This window comes from Coregonus clupeaformis, chromosome 8, assembly GCF_020615455.1.
Source record: "Coregonus clupeaformis isolate EN_2021a chromosome 8, ASM2061545v1, whole genome shotgun sequence".
NCBI classification, from domain to species: Eukaryota; Metazoa; Chordata; class Actinopteri; order Salmoniformes; family Salmonidae; genus Coregonus; species Coregonus clupeaformis.
In genome coordinates, this window is record NC_059199.1 from 32,440,178 (window position 1) to 32,457,570 (window position 17,393).

Below are 17,393 nucleotides of genomic sequence, written 5' to 3' on the forward strand. Positions count from 1 at the left end.
CAGCTGCTTCATTATTGTTACTTAAAGATGGAATCCTCAGTGGGGGAAACCGCGCCACTGTCCGCCCCACAGCCGTTGTTATTGTTTTCGTTTTTTGGGACGAAGCAGAGCTGGGGAGCGTCGCGCATCAAGGTAAAAAAAAAAAGCACTACATATGCTGCTGTTCTGTCGCGCGTGCAATGATGTCTGAGGGAAAAAAGTGTTTGTTGTTTGCAATAACTTCTTTGTTGTTGTAATATCACAAACAGACATGGCTGTTTCACCATTAAGGATTCCAGCTTTAAAAGGTAGATGATAACTTTGCTTGTGTGAGCTGGCTGACCTGACCAATCCAAACCGTTTCCAAATAAGACAAGAAAGCGTCAAAAGCTAAAATAAACAGATGACTAAAAAACTAACACACATTCACAGTAAATACACAAACGAATCCGATTACTTCACCATTTTCTTTCAATTCTCTGGAGGGCTATAATATGAACATTTCAGTCTTTGCTTCAGTCTTTTTTCTCTGACATGGATTTAAAGGGTTTAAAGGTTACATAAAATATCCTGGGGGATCCTGGTTTCCTGCCCGTTAACAACTGATTTAGGATCAGTTATCTAACCCAATCTTACCTCAATCATCACAAACTAAACAGCACCATCTCTACATCAGTATACTTTCACCACAGAAACATCTAAGCCAGTGGAGGCTGCTGAGGGGAGGACGGCTCATAATAATGACTGGAACGGAGCGAACGGAATGGCATCAAACACATGGAAATCATGTGTTTGATACCATTCCACTGATTCTGCTCCAGCCATTACCACAAACCAGTCCTCCCCAATTAAGGTGCCACAAACCTCCTGTGATCTAAGCCCAGAGTGTGATGTAGCAGATGGTTAAGTGCATCGCTATTGCCTTCCTGAGAAGTTCTGTCGCTCTGGAGTCAGAAATGCCTTGGCCTTTCTGGGTCTGCGGTATTGACGGTGCTTGTTGAGTTACAGTGCAGAGGGTTGTGAGTTCACACCCCAGTTGGGGAAGAATTTCCACTCCGTCACGTCCACATGTAATGGTAACTTCTTTAGTCCGGGGGGTTTAGTTAGTTAGTGTCCCTTGATACAATTGGGCCCCTAAAGTGTAGAGCTCCTGTAGTCATGGCTTGGTTCCTGTGAGGGACTGCAGGCCTCTCGTCTTGCAACAGTGCATTTTGGGTTTTCAGTGCATGTGGCATGTGGAGTTTTCATGTCCCCTTCCTGAGAGAGGCTGTTGAAGCAGCGGAACGGCCGATCACCTGCAGAGGACAGGGACAAGGGGCAAAATGGAGTCAGATCACAGATCATACCAAGACACGTTAGTGTGTGTTTGTGTGTGTGCGTGCGTGTTGCTCAGTGTCAGTTGTCTTTCTAGGAGTGTATTTGTGTGTGTGCAAGTATACTTCCGACTGTGTGTTTCTGAATGTGCAAAAATGTCAGTTTGTGTGAGAGTGTGTGAGTTCATCTTTCGGTGTGTGTCAGTGTGTCCTCACGTCTCACGCATTACAAAGGCAACAGAAGAAGAAGAACATACAAAGAGAACAGACAGGCAGGTAGAGAGTGTCCAGGAGGGCCTGCGTGTGGTCATGATTGGCAGGATGTTGACATGCCATATGGAGACGCACGACTGTTTACCCCAAGGGGGACGTCAAAACGTTTTTATTTTTTGTTTTCCTGTCAGCTCATCGTACCAAGCAGAGAAAGAGCCGTCTGACACAGACGCCCAAGTATCACTGCCTCGCCTTTAGTGCTTCAAACACAGATTTATCTTTTGGATTCTCATAGCTGGGAGCAGAAAAGGGATTTTTCTTAAAGGTCTAGTATTTTGTTATTGACAGGTTAGGGGGGATGCAAAGAGGGAGATATACATTTAAAAGGTGCACAGACAGTCAAGATACTGATTCTATTTCTATGCATTTAATCTTATCCGATAGCCGAAATCCAGATCGATAAATTGGGCCAGGGGGCATATAGGGGGGCATTACCACACGACCAGACTCTGGCACAGGTGAGGAATTAAGGGGGAGAACTGTCACGGCAAAACAAAACCCAAACAACGAAAGTACCATACTTGTTTGGAGGCCTCTGTGGAGGAATGGACTTCATTTTCAAAATGTCCATTGTACTGCAGTATCCCTGTAGAAACAAGAGACAGAGCAACACTTTAGAATCCCAAGACTTTCACAACCAAGAGTTACAAGTAAAAAACAGAACCTAATAATATCACAGTAAGTTACGGTATCTGTTGTATTTTTAGGGCAATATTCAGATTGGATTTCAGGGTAATATTGCCTTGGAGTGACATGCAGGGAAGAAATCGATGGCATTTCTGCTTGTTCTAGTTTTTTGTCTTCCATTGAATTGTGGTCAAATTATAATATATATAATTATAATATGTATGCCATTTAGCAGACACGTTTATCCAAAGCGACTTACAGTCATGTGTGCATACATTTTAAGTATGGGTGCTCCCGGGAATCAAACCCACTAACCTGGCTTTGCAAGCACCATGCTCTACCAATTGAGCTACAGAGGACCAATGGTCACTGTGCTGGTGGCCAGGCATCTCATTAGCATGCACACACACACCAATTACATCCCCATAACTGACATCTGATTAATAATGTATAAAACATTTCACAGGTCAGTGTCACAAGCAAATGTGTTTGTTCAAAGTTGAAGGACTGCTATCCAAGGACAAAAGCATATACACAGGCAGACTGGCATGCACACACACAAAAAACACACTTCCTTTTTTGATGGTTTTTCATCATTAGCGTGTGTGTGTGTGTGTGTGTGTGTGTGTGTGTGTGTGTGTGTGTGTGTGTGTGTGTGTGTGTGTGTGTGTGTGTGTGTGTGTGTAAATCTGTGCTTGCATTTGGAATTTGGGGGAGTGAATGAGTATAGACCAAATCAGAATGTTTCTAAACAAAGCCGTCTGGTAGTTCAACACCACTCTCTTGCCTCTATGTTTCTAAGCTGGTAGCTAGCTAGATAATTTGCTTCATTTATGGAGGAAATGCTAGCTAGCTAGCTAGCTAGCTGACCTACATTGCAGCTGACCTACTTCAGTATGTTACAGTTAGTGAGCCAGCAAGCTCTAATTGCAGTGTTGGATAGGTAGCTAACCTGTTCCATTCATGAAAATTGCGACAATTATCTCACGCTATTTTAACTTATCCAATCTTTACCCACCGGCACTGTGCAGCAGGCATGTATTATGCAAAAACAGTAGCTAGCTCATTGGGTTTTTCTTCCAGGTTTGTATTGAACAGAATAAAGTCATAGTGTGATAGTGTGGAAAGAATAGGAGTCAGTGTCAAGGGGCTGTGGGTCAGATTTGAACCCACACAGACACAGGTATACACGTGTTAGAGGCGGCGACGCTAACCACTAGACCACCTAAGCCACAAAGTATGGGGCTCATTAGTATATCGTGCCATTAAGATGGGGGGGGGCTTCCTTCAGGGCAAGGCGACTTTCGTACCGAATCGTGGTGGCGTGCATCCGACAGCCCTGACACACCCCCTGGCTGCCTGGGAAGTAGCGCATAAATTACTGCATATTAAATTGCCGGGCCTCTGTGATGTGCCCTTGGCCAGCGCTCCCGTGTCACATGTCAGGTGTGCTCCTCTCACTCTTTTTCTCTCTCTATGTCTAAATATCCCTCTCACTAGGTCACTCTTTCTCTGCCTCTTGTTTCTCTCTCTCTTTCCCTGTACTTGCTCGCTGAGCTTTCCCCCGCTGTCACCCCGATTGTGTCAGGTCTCTCTGGTGTTCTGGCCGTGGAATTGACTGTGTGTGTGTGGACTCCATGCCACCTTCATCATTCTCCCTTTCTCTCTCTCAGACACAAACACACACACACCCTTATCCTTGTCACAGTACTGGGTGCCCACTGCCCATCTGTGTCACTGTGATCCATGCACGCACATACTGACACATACACACCACCACAGGACCTACACACAGGTCGACACTAGACTGAGACCTATTCCTTGACTGGTCCTATCACCGGCAGAAACATGTCCTTCGGTCGGCCTTGGTAAACATGTTTCCCCAAACTATTAGCATTCATGCCAAAACCCTCGTAGAAAAAGAGAAAAGGTGGAGGACAAATATATACAGTACCTGTCAAAAGTTTGGACACGCCTACTCATTCAAGGGTTTTTCTTTATTTTTACTATTTTTTACATTGTAGAATAATAGTGAAGACATCAAAACTATGAAATAATACATATGGAATCATGTAGTAACCAAAAAAGTGTGAAACAAATAAAAATATATTTGAGATTTGAGATTCTTCAAATAGCCACCCTTTGCCTTGATGACAGCTTTGCACACTCTTGGCATTCTCTCAACCAGCTTCATGAGATAGTCACCTGGAATGGTTTTCAATTAACAGGTGTGCCTTCCTAAAAGTTAATTTGTGGACTTTCTTTCCTTCTTAATGCGTTTGAGCCAATCAGTTGTGTTGTGACAAGGTAGGGGGGTATACAGAAGATAGCCCTATTTGGTAAAAGACCAAGTCCATATTATGGCAAGAACAGCTCAAATAAGCAAAGAGAAACAACAGTCCATCATTACTTTAAGACATGAAGGTCAGTCAATACGGAACATTTCAAGAACTTCAAAAGTTTCTTCAAGTGCAATCGCAAAAACCATCAAGCGCTATGATGAAACTGGCTCTCATGAGGACCGCCACAGGAATGGAAGACCCAGAGTTAGCCTCAGAAATTGCACCCCAAATAAATGCTTCACAGAGTTCAAGTCACAGACATATCTCAACATCAACTGTTCAGAGGGGACTGTGTGAATCAGGCCTTCATGATCGAATTGCTGCAAAGAAACCACTACTAAAGGACACCAATAAGAAAAAGAGACCTGCTTGGGCCAAGATACACGAGCAATGGACATTAGACCGGTGGAAATTTGTCCTTTGGTCTGGAGTCCAAATTTGAGATTTTTGGTTCCAACCGCCGTGTCTTTGTAAGACACAGTGTGGGTGAACGGATGATCTCCACATTTGTATTTCCCACTGTAAAGCATGGAGGAGGTGGTGTTATGATATGGGGGTGCTTTGCGGGTGACACGGTTTGTGATTTATTCAATTCAAGGCACACTTAACCAGCATGGCCACCACAGCATTCTGCAGCGATACGCCATCCCATCTGGTTTGGGCTTAGTGGGACTATAATTTGGTTTTCAACAGGACAATGACCCAACACACCTCCAGGCTGTGTAAGGGCTATTTTACCAAGAAGGAGAGTGATGGAGTGCTGTATCAGATGACCTGGCCTCCACAATCCCCCGACCTCAACCCAATTGAGATGGTTTGGGATGAGTCGGACCGCAGAGTGAAGGAAAAGCAGCCAACAAGTGCTCAGCATATGTGTGAACTCCTTCAAGACTGTTGGAAAAGCATTCCAGGTGAAGCTGGTTGAGAGAATGCCAAGAATGTGGAAAGCTGTCATCAAGGCAAAGGGTGGCCATTTGAAGAATGGTTACTACATGATTCCATATGTGTTATTTCATAGTTACAATGTAGAAAATATTACAAATATAGAAAAACCCTAGAATGAGTAGGTGTGTCCAAACTTTGGACTGGTACTGTATATATATATATATATTTTTAAAGGTCACGTTATTAAATGTGACTCAAAGGGCTAAAGAGGACGATGATGATATCTACGACGACAAGCTGCAGGTTTGACCTTAGTGTACATTGTACAGTACATGGTCAGTTTTGTGAATGTCTGTCTATCCTTCTCTCCCTCTCTGTGTACATGCTGAATTATGTAGGGCTGTGGTGAACATTATAAAACTATTTTCACTGCCAATTTCATTAATGGACTACATTACCCAACACTCAATCTCCCCCTTACCTTGTGGGTCAAGCCTGGGATCTACAAAGCCCCAGTGCTGGTAGAGAGCTGCCAGGTCGTGAGGGTTGTAGTTCTTCAACAGACCCAGGATGCCCATGTCCATCGGGGTGTCTCTGCTGTCTCCAGCAGTCGACTCCCTCTTCCCGTGGCCGAGGGTGGTGGTGGGTGCCAGGTACCCACTGCTGCCCTGCGCCCCAAACATGTTTGTGACTGACCAAAGGTATTGACCTTTCGGGGATGCAGGTGGATCCCGTGGATGGCTGTGGGGGTGTGGATGGGGCTGGGGGTGGAGGTGAGTTCTGTCTAGGGTAAGATGGGTCGCATGGTCGGCCCTGCCATGGTTCCTAGCGAGAATAAAGCCGAGGCCCTCTTGCGTAAGCAGGCTTCCCTCGGCAGCCGCCTGATAATGGCTTCCGGATTTGGGGCTGCTTGTCGATTGCTGGGAGAAGCCTTGAATGCTGGTTGAGGCGGTGGTGGTGGTGGCAGGAGCTTTGGGGTGGGCTTTCGTTTTAGATCGAACACTCTTATTTGCCACCTCCCCCATATGGGTTGGGCGGCTCGACTTCTTCTTTTGAGGTAGGAGTGACTTCCCACCACCAGGGGGCGACCTTGTGGAGGTACACGACCCTGTCACCATGGCCTGGCTGGTGTTGGACTGGGAAGTAGTAGTTGTAGTGCTTGTGTGGGTCTTTGGCCTCTTGGTGCCTCCATCTGATGGTTGTGTGGTGGTGGAACCTGGGGCTTGTGTGCGCTGGGCCTGGGGGACTGGGATCGCCGGGCAGTCTTTGCCCTCCAGGAAGGGTGGGGGCCCCGTGCGCCGTCCAGCAGCCTTGGGGCCCTTGAAGCCGGTGACATAGGGGGCCCACTTGGGGGCCAGGGAGCTGCCACTATCCACCCTGTGGGCCACACGCTGGTGGATCCACAGCACCTCCAGGTAATGGGTTGTGTGGGTGCAGAACGGACACTGGTGTCTGACCAACTTACCCTCAGACGCTGCTGCCATAAGGTTCACACCACCATCCTCCTCCTGGCCCTCGGGCAGGGCAGACAGGTTGAGGAGGCTGGCGTTGATGATGGCATCCTGAGAGGATTGCCCTTTGACCTTTAGGCTCCTTGACTTCTCCGACTGGCAGCTCGATGCCGCCCTCTCCTGGCCAGGAGGACAGACGTAGGGATTCGGGTAGGGCTGGCCGAGCAGTGTGCTCTTCAGCTGAAGATATTCCATATAACCTGAGACCTTGGGAGCGCCGTGGCTCGGGTCTTCCATAAAAGCTCCCAGTTTGTGATGATGTGCATCCCTGATGTCCTTGTGCTGCTTGTGCATGTGGGATGTGAAGGAAGAGGGGTCGCTGGTGTGGAAGTCACAGTTCTCACAGAAGTATGGCTTGGTATCTGTGGATTGCAGAGTACAGGTAGACTAAGCTCATATTGAAAAACTGACATTTTAAGAAAATGAGCTTCAGCAAGGTGTGAATATTTAATAAGCGGTAACATGATTGAACAAACATGTGGATAAGAAAGGAGGACATTGTCATGCTACTTTTCATTAGTAATGTTTCAGTCATTTATCCTAACAACTCAGCTATTTACCATTTAAGCTAAATTCAACTGTGTTCACGTCCAACATAACTTTTAAGGTTTAAGGAAGCCATCATGAACCCTTTATAAGGCATATAGAATATTCCAGAAAACATTAATAAACAAATGTCAAGATATATGAATGGTACAGAAAGGGTTATGCCTCATTTAGCAAAGTACCAGATGTAAAGGCCTTTCATATTGGCTTCCAGTATGAAAATGTATGCACTCACTAACTGTAAGTCGCTCTGGATAAGAGTGTCTGCTAAAAGACTAAAATGTAAATATTCCTTTATGTAGGATTAAGGGTGTAATTGGCAATCCATACCACACGATGGCGCCATAAAGCCATATCATTTGCAGTGGCAACTGCTGAACACACATTTTACCTATATGAGTACTGCTCCATGGCAACTGAACACCAGCTTTTAACTGGAAAACTGAACTAAGACACCCACTTCCATACTACTTCAAATGTGAGAAAAGTGCTACAGAATTCATAATTATATCTATCACTTTTGCATGTCAATGTCATGAGTGCAATTTCAAACATTAAAAGCCTATTACAAACTTGTGAGTTGCTAGTTATGGGCATATTTACCATGTAACCATGTCCTTATGGTTCTTGGTTAATACTGTTATCAAAAGGACTTGGAAGGGAACAATTTATTATCCTATCACAGAGTTTAACAGTCAAAGCAGCATCACTTTTCAGACTGTCTTGTCTACAATAATCAGTTGATGTACAAGAATACAGACAAGTAAACCATAACATAAGAACAGGTCCCTGTTTGACACACTAAGGCTCAATCTGCAGTCTACTATGCTAAGTATGCTACATACTTCAGCAGCTTGTGAGAGAGATGTGCCCACATACACTGAGGCGTTTAGTTATGCTAAGATGTGTAATTTGATCAACACATTAGGTCTCCCTTTACCATGGGAAGATATTAGATTGACCATAACTCAGGACTGAGTAGCAACAGAAACCAAACCAACCATGACTGAATCACTCTGAAAACTCTGATTTACTTCAGTTAATATGGTATGGGAGTGGAATTTTGTATGGTAATGTCTGAATTTTGGGGGGAATTATTTCATTATTATTACTGTAGTAGTAAGCAAAATGTGTGAATACGACAAGATGCCTTTTGTCATGTAATTTAAAGAAAATCTAATTATTGTAGCTAATCTAGGTGTGGTTTTGTCTTACCTTCATAGGTTGGGTCCCTGATACTATTCCTCTTTATGGAAGAGGCAGACAGAGAATCTTCTTGTCTTGGTGTGCTGGGCTGACTGGCAGAGTTTAATTTAGTGGCTTGCTTGCTGGACTGATGACCATCTTTCACCTTCTTTTTCTGCAATATCCCAAACGTCTCTGGGCTGAGCCCATTCAACAAGGTATGGCTATTTCTACTGTCACCCTTCTGGTGGGAGAGCCCACCGCTGCCACCATTAATGACAACATCCTGGGCCCCTTTCTTCTTCTTGCTTTGGGAGGAGTCCAGCTGCCTCTTCCGCTTCTCTTGTTTCAAAGGCACATACTCGCCCTTCTCCTGGGCAAACGCCACCTCGGCATCCGCCAGCCTCTCCTCCCAGCCTAGACTTTTATCTGTCACCTCTACCACACGCCCTCTGGTGACCAACTGCCAGGCCTGGTAACTGCATACTGGGTCCAGCTCAGGGATCCGTCTTCCAAGACTCCCCTCTCCAGCCCCGGTTGCCCTGAGGTTAAGGCATTCCAAGTAGCGCCTCTTGGCGGCGGGTGATGACGAGCCGTTGTCGGGGTCTTGCTGCGGCGGCTTGCTGGGGGTGTGGCTCTGCTTGTGGACCCTCTCGTGCAACCGGAGGGTCTTGCGGTCGTAGAAGAAGTTGCCGCAGCCGGCACACAGCTCGTAGAGACAGTTATCGTTCACCAGGGACGCCGGCTCCCGGGAGACCCCATTGAGGGTGGCCTGGGACTCGCTGCTGTCGCAACCCCCACACCGCAGCTGGCTTTTTGCCCGATGAATCCGCATGTGGCTCTGGAGGAACCAGGCCTGGCGGAAGCGCCGTCCGCAGATGCGGCAACCGTGGTCCAGGGAGCCGCGGTGCTTCTTCATGTGGGCCTTGAGGAGCAAGGCCTGGGGGAAGACCTGGCTGCAAGAGCCGCAGGGAAAGGAGCCCGCACTGGCTTCCTCTTCCCCGTTGTCCACCCAGTTGGTCCCTCCCGGAAGTGAGTTGTCCTCAGTCGTGGTTTGTGGCTCGTCCTCCTTGCCGTTATCCTGGACGACTGAGTCTTCGCCTTTCTTCTTGGAGCTTTTTTTTCCCGTCTTGCCGTTGACTTTGTGCTTCTTGGCCAAGGTGCCATTGGCGAGGTTGTCGGCGGGACTATTCAGTTGCTTAGGGTCCCCCTGTGTTTGTCCTTGCTCCCCAACCCCCTCCTCCCCTTCCTTCTTGCCCAGTCTCCGGCTGAGCAGGCCCAGCTTATGGCTGCGGATGTGGGCTTTCAGGCTGCCCTTCTGGGCCGCCCGGTGTTCACAGTAGGGACACTTGTAGGGCTTCTCCCCAGTGTGCCTGCGCATGTGCTGGGACAGCGAGCTCAGGAGAGGGAAGCTCCGTCCGCAGAGACCACAGGTGTGGCCAGAGGCCGTTGCATTTTCCTCCTCCTGGTCACTCTTGACAGCGTCGGCCTTGCTTTGGTCCGCCTGCTCCTGCTTCGACACCACCTCCATTTCCAGCCCCAGGGTTGTGGTAGCTCAAGTGTCTGTTGATCCCTGATGAAGAAAACTGACCCGTGTGTTCCAAAGTCATAAGGTTCTCATAGTGATCATGATGAGGGATACGTCTGTAGATGTTGCTTTACTCCTGTTGTTGGAGGGATCATTAAGACTGGAGAAAGTATCATTGAAAAACACCTGAAAACACAACAAGAAAAAACTATTAGACCATTTATAATCTAATAATAGGTTACATGATAACCACGCAACCAACGCAATAACTGACATCTGGTAGGCTATATTGTCAACCCAGAGACAGACAGAGACACAGAGACAGGGACAGAAAGAACACAGTTGGCACAGTCACCAGTCATTAGGAGGTCAAACAGAGGGGAAATGCTATCATGCTGCAGTCATCAACAACAAAGTGTGTGTGTGTGTGTGTGTGCGCGTGCGTGCGTGTGTCCTCTGTTCCCCATGCCTTAATTGAGTGTGTGTAGTGAAGCATGAAGAGGTGCATTCAGTCCTGACCAGTTAGGATGAGGCCTCAGGGCCAGTCCACTCCAAACCCCATCAATATGCCATTATCAACAAACTACATTTATTTCTCTCTATATTATACACACACACACACAGACACAGTCATACACATGCGCACACACACACACTCACATACACACACACACCCTCACACAATCAGAATGCTGACAGTGAATGCCAAGGTCACATTGAGAGTGGTAGTAATATAAAGGGAAATGACTAAATGTGCTGTCATTATCGAACGGTAGTTAACCTCACTCATACAAGAGACACACTGAGAGAAAAGCAAAGATACAAGATTATAAAAGGGGGCAGGTGGCATTAGTATAATCATGAGAAAATATGATAATCAACCTCCAGCACAATAGATACCCTAAAGTCAAATAAAACACCACGTGTTCCTATATCAAACATCTTCAGAATAAAATCAAAACATATATTCTTTGTTCATGTCTAAGATACATATTTCTCTTTTTGAAGGGACATCGGTTCCAAGTAGTTTTTTATGTTTGTGGATGATATACACACATCCATTACGGTCAAGTAATTAGTGGCAGGGGGTGGTTTCCAGACCACAGCAGAACATGTTAGTTTCCTCCTCGAAAACTACAACAGTGAGCAAATTGCCCAGGCTCTCTTATAGCCAACGCAGGGCAGTCAGCCGCGGGAAAGAAACACCATTGTGTCAGCTGCACCAGAACTGTCACATTTCCTCACGTCTCGCCCTCCACCTATCACCAGGGGTTCCTTGGAGTCTTACGGTGGCCATTGTTGGGCAATGGGGCCAGCGCCCTACACATGAGCGCCCTGCAAAAGATGTCTAGGGGTGGGAGGGCAGCGGAGGGGAGGGACGACGATGACAAAAGAGACCTATCTGTCCCATCTCAGGCTATTCTGAGCCGTGTGCGTGTGCGTGCGTGTATGTGTGTGTGCCCGTGTGCGTGCATGCGTTCATGTGTGTATGTGTGTCTCAGCATGTGTGTGTGTTTGCGCCGCTTTGGGCTTTTCACTGTGTGTGCTCTTCCGGCGAAATAGAGAAGAAACTGGCATGGGCTCCAGAATGGGAGTTGAGTTAGACGAGTGTGGTGGCAGGTGTTAAGAGGGCAGACGCTGACGGATTAGCGCACGGACCGAGTGGCACAGTGTCTCTGGGTAGGGGAGGGACAGGGAGGGGGGTGGCTAGTGGTAATTAAGGGGTTAAGGTGAAGGACGGGCGATGATGGGTTAACACAATAGGGGATGGTGGGGTGATGTCATAGGGAAAGGAGGGAACAGATGGTAGTGGAGGGCGCCGTCAGTCCTGTGTGTTGGTTCTTCTATCCTTGTTGGGACCTAAAATCCCTAAAAGTCCACACAGGTATAGTAAAACAAGACATTTCCCACGTTCCTATGAGGACAAGGGCTATTTTAAACTTAGTGGTTAGGTTTAGGGTTAGAGTAAGGGGTTAGTGGTTTGGTTTAGGGTCAGGGTTATGGGTTAAGGTTAGGTTTAGGGATAGGTGTTAGGGAAAATAGGATTTTGAATGGAAATACATTTTTGGTCCCCACAAGGATAGAAGAACATGTGTGTGTGTATGTACTATTTCCAACTAGGCACTTTGAGGGAATTGTTAGGTCTGGGGTCTTAAAAATCCATATAGCAACCTTAACTAGCCTAATTACTTAATTTTTTTTGAAACTCTAAAATTCAATTCGGCATAGTGCTCCCATCATTTTTGACCAATGAGAACAAGCTACAAAATGTAAGACAGACATCTAGACATACATAGAAACTAAACAACTCCACCAAACCTTCCTGAATAGAACACGCACACACACACAAAACGAAAAAAGGCTTTCTTTGGGGGGGTTTAAACACATGCTGTGTCATTTAGTGGAGTGAGAAGGCTTCTGACAGAGTGTGTTGTGTGTTCCGACCTCTCTGACCTCTGGCTGTTCCTTTATTAGTCACCATTAGTATAAATCTCTCCCAAACTAAACAGAAATGGGCCTAATAGAGAAGACCATGATATTGAATGATCATTGATTTGTGCAATAGACAACATGCCAATAGAAATGAAGGGCAAAGAAATGCTTTTAAAAAAGGTACAATCTGCAGTATTTACAATTCTAAATGAATTTAGGAGTGTGTCTTTAAAGATCTATTAGCTCTATGTTGAATCTTCCAAAGAGGTAGGCTCTATTGAAGATGTGAGGGGCAGTGTTCTCTCAATTGGTCTACATGAAGGAAGCCAATACAGGCTAGGGGTCTCCAAACCTGTTCCTGGAGAGCTACCGTCCTGTAGGTTTTCACTCCAACCCTAATCTACCGCACCTGATTCTAATAATTATCTGGTTGATAAGCTGAATCAGGTTAGTTACAACTGGGGTTGGAGCAAAAACCTACAGGGGGGTAGCTCTCCAGGAACAGGGTTGGAGAACCCTGATATAGGCTATAGCCTAGCTAGATAACACATTCAATGAAAACAGAGATGATATAACATTTTTTAAAAACATACTGGAAGTGTGATGCTTCAGACAAACACACACACACACACACACACACACACACACACACACACACACACAGGAACAAAAAACAGAGGATAAACCGATGGAGGATACACACACAGGCGCAGATGTGTTGCTCTGGGCTGACTTTGTTCTTTACAGACCCTCTCTCTCTCCCTCTTTTCTTTGACAGATGAATAGCCATGTCCAGTCAGCTGTCCTCACGTCCAAACCAGCTCAGCATAAACTCCCCATGGCCAGGGCTCTGGTGCTGAGCTAAGAGCCTGTGTGTGTGTGTATGTGGTGCGTGAGAAAAAGAGAGCGACTGTATGTGTGTTGCTGTGTGCACGCACCAGTGCACCCATGTCTGAGTATGTGATGATGAAGTCACCAACATATGCTCTCTCAACCAACCGCGAACTGTGCCAACATAGCCACTTGTGCTAGCATGCGACAGTTGTTATGCTAATGTTATGCTATACAATGTGCTTCTGTCAGTGTTCCAAATGAGTGTCTTGCCCAATCGCAAATCAACCTCTAGCCCCTACTCCAGGGTTTCCCAAATTCGGTCCTAGGAACCCCAAGGGGTGCACCTTTAGTTTTTTTGCCCTAGCACTACACAGCTGATTCAAATAATTAACTAATCATCAAGCTTTGATAATTTGAATCAGCTGTGTAGTGCTAGGGAAAAAACCTAAACCCCTTGGGGCCCTGAGGACAGAGTTTGGGAAATGCTGCCCTACTCCCTCCTAGATCTGTAAGGATTGGATAGGTGTACACAATAAGGTGACATTTCCTGTGAGTTTATCAAAAGGCAAGGTGCAGCTATTATGATATTGCTTACACCTATCCAATTACTTCATAGAGGGTAGGGGTCCATTTGTGATTGGGTGAATGTATCCCAGTGTTTCACATTGACTCTTTTGTAGGTGGAAGGTAAAAAAAATAGCAGACAAAACAGGAGACAAGACAACATAAAATACACCAGAGAGCAATAGTAAAGTAAGCAACAGAGATAGGCAGGGGGGATGCCTCCACTTTGATCACAACGTGTCCCTCCATTGTCCAGCTACAGAGAGACAGACAGAGGTGTGAGAGGCGACAAGGATGACAGCCGTCTGTTGCGGTGAGGTCACAGTGTAGAGGCCCTTTAAATGAGGCTTTGCTTACCGAGTCGTGCTGCAGCTCAAGCGTCCGCCACACTGACTAATCCACATACCAGAGGCCCACTGTGTGAAGACGTGTCAGAAACACTGTGTTATAGATGTATACAAAACACAGGCTCACTGTGTGTAGACGTGTAAGGAACACAGGCTCACTGTGTGTAGACTTTTTGAAAATATTGTGTGGAAACGTCTGAAAAACATGTGTACGAATCCCTGTATGTCTAGGTAAGATACACTGTGTATAGATGTGCTACATACACTCACTTTCTATAGATGTGTTACATACACTCACTTTGTATAGATGTGTTTTACATACACTCACTTTGTATAGATGTGTTACATACTGTGGTCCACACAATGTGAGTGATAGAAATACTGTTTATAGATGTCAATCAGCTGAACAGACTTATGGAGGAAGGATGTCTTGTCACCATTCCCATAGACTATAACCTAATTCTACAGTGAAACACCACTTCCCCAAATCCACAAAAAGATCTAGTCTATATCCAACAGAAAAGCAAAAAGGTGATAGTAATTGTTAAAATAAGAGTAAGACATAGAATGAAGTGTCATGTTCATGCTTTGTTTTAGCATTCCGTTTTAGCATTCCGTTATGGCATCAGAGGTGCAAAATGTGCACTCGTGCAAACACACAGCATGTCTGGCCCTTAAAGCATCCAGCAGTTGGTGTGGTTATGCTGCTGCCGCTGTGTGTGTGTGTGTGTGTGTGTGTGTGTGTGTGTGTGTGTGTGTGTGTGTGTGTGTGTGTGTGTGTGCCGTGTCTTGGAGGCAAAGGCTGCGCACACACACACACACACATACTCCCATTGCCCTCCTTGTTCAACTCTCCCTCCCTGTTACACAACAAATACACAGGGAATACCCTTGATAGCATGTGATGAGCTGTTCAACATTTCGTTCTGCTACATCACTGCAATGTGCTTGAGGTAAACCAGGGAGGGATCTTGAGCATGGAGGTTGAGGGAATGAAGAAAACGCATGCTAACGCACACACACATTTTTTAAATTGAACCTTTATTTAACCAGGCAAGTCAGTTAAGAACAAAATTCTTATTTACAATGACGGCCTACCAAAACGCAAATGGCCTCCTGTGGGGACGGGGGCTGGGATAAAAAAAATATATATATAGGACAAAACACACATCACGGCACCACAACACTCCATAAAGAGAGACCTAAGACAACAACATAGCATGGCAGCAACACATGACAACACAGCATGGTAGCAACACCACATGACAACAACATGGTAGCAACACAACATGGCAGCAGCACAACATGGTAGCAGCACAAAACATGGTACAAACATTATTGGGCACAGACAACAGCACAAAGGCAACAAGGTAGAGACAACAATATATCACGTGAAGCAGCCACAAATGTCAGTAAGAGTGTCCATGATTGAGTTTTTGAATGAAGAGTTGGAGATAAAACTGTCCAGTTTGAGTGTTTGCAGTTTGTTCCAGTCGCTAGCTGCAGCGAGCTGAAAAGAGGAGCAACCCAGGGATGTGTGTGCTTTGGGGACATTCAACAGAATGTGACTGGCAGAACGGGTGCTGTATATGGAGGATGAGGGCTGCAGTAGGTATCTCAGATAGGGGGGAGTGAGGCCTAAGAGGGTTTTATTAATAAGCATCAACCAGTGGGTCTTGCGATGGGTATACATACATGACCAGTTTACAGAGGAGTATAGAGGGCAGTGATGTGTCCTATAAGGAGCATTGGTGGAAAATCTGAAGGTCGAATGGTAAAGAACATCTAGCCGCTCGAGAGCACCCTTACCTGCCGATCTATAAATTACGTCTCCGTAATCTATCATGGGTAGGATGGTCATCTGAATCAGGGATAGTTTGGCAGCTGGGGTGAAAGAGGAGTGATTATGATAGAGGATCCCAAATCTAGATTTAACCTTAGCCTGCAGCTTTGATATGTGCTGAGAGAAGGACAGTGTACTGTCTAACCCAGGGCTGCCCAACCCTCTTCCTGGAGATCTACCGTCCTGTGGGTTTTCAGTGCAACCCTAATTTAACACACCTGATTCTACTTATTAGCTGCTCAACAAGACCTTAACTAGCTGAATCAGATATGCTAAATTAGGGTTGGACTGAAAACCTACAGGACAGTAGATCTCCAGGAAGAGGGTTGGGCAGCCCTGATCTAGCTATACTCGCAAGTACTTGTATGAGGTGACTACTTCAAGCTCTAAACCCTCAGCAGTAGTAATCACACCAGTGGGGAGAGAGGCATTCTTCTTACCAAACCAAATTACCTTTGTTTTGGAGGTGTTCAGAACAAGGTTAAGGGCAGAGAAAGCTTGTTGGACACTAAGAAAGCTTTGTTGTAGAGCGTTTAACACAAAATCCGGGGAGGGGCCAGCTGAGTATAAGACTATCATCTGCATATAAATGGATGAGAGAGCTTCCTACTGCCTGAGTTATGTTGTTGATGTAAATTGAAAAGAGCGTGGGGCCTAGGATCGAGCCTTGGGGTACTCCCTTGGTGACAGGCAGTGGGTGAGACAGCAGATGTTCTGACTTTATACACTGCACTCTTTGAGAGAGGTAGTTAGCAAACCAGGCCAAAGACCCTTAAGAGACACCAATACTCCTTAGCCGGCCCATAAGAATGGAATGGTCTACCGTATCAATAGCTTTTGCCAAGTCAATAAAAATAGCAGCACAACATCTCTTAGAATCAAGGGCAATGGTGACATCATTTAGGACCTTTAAGGTTGCAGTGACACATCCATAACCTGAGCGGAAACCAGATTGCATACCAGAGAGAATACTATAGACATCAAGAAAGCCAGTCAGTTGATTATTGACAAGTTTCTCCAACACTTTTGATAAACTGGGTAAAATAGAAATGGCCTATAACAGTTAGGATCAGCTTGATCTCCCCTTTAAATAAAGGACGCACCGTGGCTGCCTTCCAAGCAATGGGAACCTCCCCAGAGAGGAGAGACAGGTTAAAAAGGTCAGAGATGACGTGACACTTGG

The 17,393-nt window shown here is 45.9% G+C and overlaps 1 protein-coding gene across 1 annotated transcript in view; it reads right to left on the reverse strand.

Annotated features, from left to right (window-relative positions):
- Positions 1 to 770: 770 nt before the first annotated feature.
- The window catches only part of LOC123491380 (zinc finger protein 516-like), a 29,052-nt gene continuing 12,429 nt past the window's right edge, over positions 771 to 17,393 (reverse strand). The window contains exons 2-5 of the mRNA XM_045221942.1: positions 8,692 to 10,375; positions 5,901 to 7,292; positions 2,087 to 2,151; positions 771 to 1,274 (exon numbers count right to left, since the gene is read on the reverse strand). Of these exons, the coding sequence (XP_045077877.1) occupies positions 1,224 to 1,274; positions 2,087 to 2,151; positions 5,901 to 7,292; positions 8,692 to 10,192 (3,009 nt within the window). The 5' untranslated portion in view covers positions 10,193 to 10,375 and the 3' untranslated portion in view covers positions 771 to 1,223. The remainder of the gene's footprint in view (positions 1,275 to 2,086; positions 2,152 to 5,900; positions 7,293 to 8,691; positions 10,376 to 17,393) is intronic.